The 7,245-nt window shown below is 45.5% G+C and overlaps 1 protein-coding gene across 1 annotated transcript; it reads left to right on the plus strand.

Annotated features, from left to right (window-relative positions):
- The first annotated feature begins 252 nt into the window (after window positions 1-252).
- Window positions 253-7,006, plus strand: LOC141509652 (NOP protein chaperone 1-like). The gene is made up of 4 exons (XM_074219339.1): window positions 253-426; window positions 745-822; window positions 1,732-1,868; window positions 2,813-7,006. The coding sequence occupies exons 1-4, from the start codon at window positions 312-314 to the stop codon at window positions 2,978-2,980; spliced, it is 498 nt and encodes a 165-aa protein (XP_074075440.1). The 5' UTR covers window positions 253-311; the 3' UTR covers window positions 2,981-7,006.
- Window positions 7,007-7,245: the final 239 nt, after the last annotated feature.

Raw genomic sequence — 7,245 nt, forward strand, 5'->3', positions numbered from 1 at the left:
CCTCAGGGGTCTCCGGGTGTCCCCAGGCCTCCGTTCAGCTCCGATCTCGGGGGGCTCCGGGGGATCCGTCACCGGCGGCTCCGGGGGATCCGTCACCGGCGGCTCCAGCATCTTCCAGGCCGGGTCCGGTCCCCAGCGGGCCACCTCCGCCTCTGTCCACGCGGGGGCGCCAGAGCGCGGAGGCGCCGAGGGGGCGGGGCGAGCCGGGCGCCGAGTGCGCAGGCGTGCGGGCGGGCGCAGGCGCGGGGGCGAGCCTTCCCCATCCGGGTCTCGCGCCGGGCGGCGTCTCCGCGCTCCGCTCGCGGCCCCGCATGGCCGCGCCGGAGAAGCCGGGGGCCCGGAGGGGGAGCCCCGGCGGGAGGGGGAGCCCCGGCGGCGGGAAGGCCGCGGTGTCCCGCGAGCTGCTGCGCGCGGGGGGCGCAGGCGGTGAGGCGGGGAGCCGGGGCGGCGCGGGGGCCCGGCGGGGGGTCTGGCGGGGGGCGCGGGCCCGCCCTCGGGGAATGGGAGTGCTTCCGGGCGGCCTGGGGCGGGCCCCCCTGCCGACACCCCCTGTTTTGAGCCCCCCCATCCCTTTAGAGTCAGCACTGGATTCAAATCCTGCCCCCGCCATTCTTCAATGCTCTCCAGCCTTAGACTTGCCGGAACCTTCCCGGGCGCCCCACGCGGGCGTGGAGGGGCCGGGGGCTGGGGGCTCGGCACAAAGGGGCGCTGCGGGCCGGCCCGCTGAGGAACCCTCTCCTGCAGGGCTTCAGGACAAGCTGCTGATCGGGTCTGGAGGCCGGAGCCGGGGCCTGAGGACCACGCGGGTGGAGAGGAGCAGCCGTGAGTGCCTTCCCTGCGCCCCCAGTCTGGGGACCCCCCGGGCCTGCGGGAGGACCAGCATGGGGGAGCCGGAGTGGCAGAAGGGACTGGAGCAGGCCTGGGGGCCGGAGCCTGGGATCCTCGAGCTTCTATTAAAAAAAAAAACTATTTCAGTACGACTGATTTCCTTTAAAATCCCATGTCTTTTATTTGGTGCAATTAAAGTCATGATTCTGAGGAGTCCCTGCTGCAATAAAGCAGAACATCCACCTGACCCAGGGATTTCTTTTTTTTTTAAGGTTTTTTTCCTAGGCAGTGAGGTTAAGTGGCTTGCCCAAGGCCACACAGCTTCATTGTGGAGGGGTCAATCCAGTAAAGGATCTCTGAGTTTAGCCTCATCCCACAGCTTTTTCTGACTTCTCTATGCCTCACTGGGATGTTTCCTTGTCTCTGTAGCCTTGTCACTTTTAACCTCTAGAAAAATTTAGAGATGTTCTCATTCTGACTTTGAAGTGTCTGTGGCTTCAAAGAATAAATTTATTTTAATTTTGACTTCAAAACTAATTGAAAAATTGATAATTGTTTCAATGGAGTTTAGAGAAAACTTCACTTCTCACTCATCACATTGTACATACTTTGTACGTCTCTTGTTTTACAGATTTTTCCCCCAATAGAATCTAAGCTTCTTGAAGGCAGGAGACTGTTTGATTGTGTCTTTGTATCTTGCTTGTCCTTGGCTCAGAGAAGATGCTTAGAATTCTACACTTAAAATTGAGAAGAAAGTAAGATTCTGAGTAATCCAATATTTTTGGATTCCTTTAAATTTGCAGAGTGATCTGAGAGAGACAGAATTTACATTTCTGAGATTGGAGCAAGTTACTGCTCATTTAGTATGCATATAACCTTATGCCGCCTTTTTTCCTTTTCTAGTTTTAGAAAGAGTGAAGAACTTCCTACCTCACATGGAGCAGGCTAACAAAAAATTAAGAGAGGAAATGGCAGCAGGGCCTCCAGGCCTATTTAATATTGAAAATGTAGAAGACTCTCTAGAAAAAGTCATTGAAATGGTAAGAATACTTGGGGGTGCCTTGGTTTCTGTTAAACAAGTCCATTGTGCTGGAGATTTGTTGTTGTGTTTGAGGTTGGGACCTCTGATTTATAGAGGCTGAGAGATCCTAGGATGCTTAGTACATAGACAGGAATCCCTAGATTCAAATCTATCCCTCTGCCCCTACCCCAAAAGGTCTATGACTCTGGGAAAGGAAACTCCTTGGGCTCCTTAGTGTTGGTTTCTTCCTCTGCAACTGAGGGCATGACTAGAAACCTTGTGCTTCTCAGTACACTTTGAAGATTGATGCTGAATCCATGGTTGTTTGTGTGAGATAACAGAGTGAGACCAAGTGCTGATTTCTGTGTTGTAATAAGACATTGGATTGAAACAAACTTTCTATAGGGTTCTTTAAAAAAGCCTTCAGCAGTTATCTCTAAAAAACACTCAATGCAAAGACATTTATTGACATTATTAAAATGTGAGTTTTAGTGAGACTCGACAACTTGTGGGGTTTTTCCCTTTCTGATCCAGTTGGTTGTGATTCCCCCCTTTGTTTTTTCTGACTCTTTGTGGGTAGCTTCTTCTATTTCTCTAATCTGCATGTTCACTAAATGGTTCTCCTTTCTTGGCTTGGCATTATCTTATGTCAACCTTTGCAGATATCTTTTATAATCCCTTGTGGCCTTCCACATGTCAGACATGATCATATTCTGTTAAAGGGAGATGCCTTGGTTTATGAGGCTTCTTACCAACTTTGGGGCAGTTAGATTTCTAGGTCATTGCACTTACAAAGAAGCTCCCAAAATAAGAACATCTTTGAAAAGATAACCTTCAATCTTTTTGTTTTATTTTAATTTGATGGTGACACTTCTGGGGGCATTTGGGATGTTCAGGGAGGGGAATCACTGGGTCCAAGGACAAGATTTTCTTTCTGACCTTGGTGACTGATCCATTTTCTAGGATGTGGCCGTGGTGGAAGTGAGCAGCTCTGATTCTGAAAAACTTGATTCAGGAGAAAGTTCTGAATCTGAGGATGAAAGCAGCATAGCTGGAGAGGTCACCGTGGAGAATATGAAGCTTCCTCAACCGAGAGGAAGAAAAGGCAAGATAGAAGTTTTGGACAATTGAACAACCACTAGGTGAATCTTCCCATATTTGACCACGTGTGTGCCTGCTCATGGGCCCGACACCACATTTTGGGAAAACCCACTGCCCTCCACTTCAGGCATCATCTGTGTGACTGACTAGTTTGCATTTCATGGGACCTCAGCCCTACTTCTGTATATGTTGTACATAGTCCATCAACTTTTCTAGCCCCTCATCTAGGGCCTGGCATGGAATCAAATGGCCCTAAATAAATGCTCTTAAAAAATCAAGAAACAGATTGAGTTTTTCTTCACAACTAACAATAACTTATATAGAACTGGAAGGAACCTAAGAGGTGACCTCGTCCAGCTGTCTTCATAGCCGAGGAAGCCGAGTTATGGTGAGGTGGTATGACAAGACTATAGGCCCTTCTGCAGCCTTCAGATCAGACTCCGTGATGTTGTGTTCCAGATTGAATGGACACTCAGCCTTCAATCACCCAACTTCCTAACCTCCAGTTCATCCTCAACTTCTCTCCCTCATGTTCAGATCCTTAACCAAGGCTGAATGAAGCATTCTCCTTCCACAGCCTATCTTGATCCTGTATCCATCCCCTCTATCAAAACTACCTCTAGTGCAGACCCTTGTTCCTCCCCAAACTGGTCTGTGTTGAACCTCCTGGTTGGACTCCCTGCTTTCTGTCTGTCTTTCTTAAAATAGTCATCTCTCTTCGTAAGGCTCATGTGAGATCATGTCACTCTCCCACTCAAAAATCTTCCATGACTTCCTATAGTGCCTCCAGCAAGGGTTCTTAAGCTGAGGTCCCCGAACTTGTTTTTAAAATATTTTGATAACTTGCAGTTTAATAGGTTTCCATTGTGATCCCATGCATTTAAAAAACATTTTTGAGTAGTCCATGATATAGGGTAAGAATCTGTGATCTGCAGGATAAAATAAAAACTTTAACCCAGTGTTTCCAGTCCTCCACAATCTGGATCCCAGCAACAGTTCCAGCCTTATTTCTTTCTACTTCCATGAACTCTGTACCCTAACCTAATAGTCTCAGAGCCACTGCCTGAATTTGAAAATCCATGGAGCCACCACATATTTATTTGAGCAGTTCCCTTGGCCTGGTGTACATTCCCTTTTCCTCCCTGCTCATCACAGTGTTTGGCTTCATAAAGTAGCTCATGCACCTCTCTCCTGTGAAACTTTTCCTGACTTATCTTGTTAAAATTCTGCCTAAAAATGGATCCCGGCTCTAGAGACACTTAGAAGCTTGGTGTATGTGGACAAGTCACCTCTCTTAAACTTCATTTTCTCATTAATAAAATGAACTCAATGGCCCTTCCAACTCTGAATCGGGAACCCTCAGAACCCAAAACTCTTAACTGGAATCTGGGGCCTGAGGGTAGAGTACATCAGGACTATTACCTACTTGGTTCAAGTTGGTATGCTTTCATGAGTTACTCCTCTAGGGTTGTAAGTAAGCGTTTTGTAACCCTTCGTTTAAGAACCCACTAACTTTTGATGGGGGCTCAAGCCAATGTCTATAAAGAATCCTTCCCAATCCTTCCCAGAACCTTAGCTCTAAGAGTGGGCTGAGTATCCCTTTACTATAAGAGGAAACAATGATGGCCTAAACAATTCTAGCAAATTTGGCTAATATATTCATTTCATCATTTAAATAAAAGAAAAACAGCTTTAAAAAAGTATTATGAAATCACTTATGCTACTGGAAGATCCATATTTGACATTTTATAGGACTCTAAAAAGACTATGCTGTGTGCTCTGTAGGCTAGGCCCTAGAGATAAAAAGCAGGAAAAATAGCTCCTGTCTTCAGAGAGCTCTTGTTCTGCTTTGGTGGAGACAGAACTATTTCATGTTTTTTGATTGATTATATATCACAGCAAGGACCAAGAGGAGGCTTAGGGAAGGAGAGAGATGGATCATGGAAGTAAGAGTAGTTCTTGGCAATGGTAAGATTAAGGGTATGTCCATCTTGGATTGTGGCTCAGGCAGAATGAAGGCATAGGCTTTGGAGCTGGTTGATCAACTGGGATGGGAAACTAGTGGCTTAGGTACTAGACACTTTAAGAAAGGAAAGTGTAGGGGACAGCTAGGTGGTGGATACAGCACTAGAAGGACCTGAGTTCAAATCCGACCTCAGACACTTAATAATTGCCTGTGTGACCTTGGGCAAGTCACTTAACCCCAATGCCTTAAAGAAATTTAAAAAAAAGAAAGGAAAGTGTAGGCTGTTGCAATAAACATAAAAGCTCTATGTATAATATTTCAAGGTGTGCATAAACTTGGATTGGAAAACAATTACGTTATCTTTGTATGTGCCAAAAATCTAACTGAAATGGAGCATTTCTTTGTGAGAAATTAGTTTTTATCTCTTATATTTAATAACTAGCATATTAGAACCAAGATTTCTCCCCTTTTCTGCTTTCACATTTAGAGGAAATTACAGATTTACCCAGGCCAAGATCTAAGCAGACAGAAAAAGAAATTCTAAGTATGGGTTAATGGGTGTGTTCCTGCTGAGGGCCCTTCTGAAAGGCCTGTGGTCTCCTCTGGGTCTTGAAGGAAGCAAAGCCTTGTAATAGGGAGAGGTGGAAGAGAGAAGATCCCCAGCATGAATGGTGGCTGAGCCATGGCAAACATAGAGAGGGGATGGAATGTTATTTGGCATGTAGGCTGGCATCACTGAATATGAAGAGGAATATATTTCAGAACTGCAGATAGGAAGGGCACAGATTGTGAAAATGAAGCTGAATCCTATGGATCAGCTCGGGATGGGGAGGGAAGAAAAATACTACCTGGAGAGTCCTGAGGCTTACATATCAACTCAATTTTAAAACATTTAAAAATTTTAGAATATCATCTATTGCAGTCTGTTTTTATGGATCCTGTTACATATTTGTGCGTTACATTTTAATCTGGTTCAGGCTGCATTCAGGAGAGTGGTGGGTTATGCGGGTGTTTGACACCTCCGCTAGAGATCCTACTTGACACAGGGAGACCAGTGAAGAGGCCATTGCACTTGTCTAGGTGGAAGGAGAGAAAGTCCAGAACTAGCTGGGTCCGTGGCCGTACATAAGTCACCTAATAAGGGGCGGCTAGGTGGTGTAGTGGATAAAGCACCGGTCCTGGAGTCAGGAGTACCTGGGTTCAAATCCGGCCTCTGACACTTAATAATGACCTAGCCGTGTGGCCTTGGGCAAGCCACTTAACCCCGTTTGCCTTGCAAAGACCTAAAAAGAAAAGCCACCTAACTCAAGTAGACATTGATCCAACTGTACGTCTACCAGGTACTGGAGATCCAGTCAGAAATGGACCATTTCCTGTCATTGGAAGCAAGAGCTAGCCAGCTTGGTCCCTAAGTAGAAGGGCAGGGGTTGGGGCAGGGAGGAAGAGGACCTGGGGATTCTGTCTAGAATGAATTCACCCATGGGGTTGGCTCATAGCTCTCAGGGTTTGGGTGGAGTTATCTGTTTGACATTTCAAACCCTTTACTACTTTTCCAATGATTCTTGCTTCCTCTGCTGCTCCTCCAATCAGGTGCTCCATTTCTGTGGGTCCTCCATGCCTCAGATGCTCTTCTTCTGCTCTATTTCCTGGCTTTCCTGTCTCCCTTCCAATCCCCAGTAAAACCCCATCTTCCACAAGAAGGCTTTCCTGACTTAGTTTCATTCTGGTACCTTCCCTGTTTATCATTTCCTATAATGATTTTGCTTGTTCACAATTGTTTTCATTTCTCCTCCAGTGAACTGTAGACTTCTTGAGAGTTGCAACTGTCTTTTGCTTTTCTTTGTATCCTCAGCTCTTGGCACAGTGTCTGGCTCATAGTAGGTGCTTAATAAATGGTTATTGATTGACTGAGCAAGGTGATAAGATATGATATTAAATAAAATAGCCTAATGAATATAATACAGTAATCTTTCATTATCTTATATTTGTTAGAATAAAGCAGTAATTATTTTAAAATAAAAACAGCTCATGTAGTAATAATTGCAAAAGGCACACACGCACTATGACTGACAACTGAAAAAATTTGACTTAGTAACCTTCATGGAATTTCCTGTTGGAAAATGTGGTTTATTATCAATGCACACTTGTGGCAGTGACCCTCAATTTTTAAGGCATGACTTTCAGTAAAATTCTTCAAAATTGATACTGCTGGAAAGGACACAGATCACTGTACTGTTATATTAATGATTTTTGTTTATCCCATAAATTTTAAGCAAGTTCAATTAAGTAGATGATAACATTCTCCACCATCCATAATCCATAGTCCTCT

The sequence above is a fragment of the Macrotis lagotis genome, chromosome 1, assembly GCF_037893015.1.
Source record: "Macrotis lagotis isolate mMagLag1 chromosome 1, bilby.v1.9.chrom.fasta, whole genome shotgun sequence".
Taxonomy (NCBI): domain Eukaryota; kingdom Metazoa; phylum Chordata; class Mammalia; order Peramelemorphia; family Peramelidae; genus Macrotis; species Macrotis lagotis.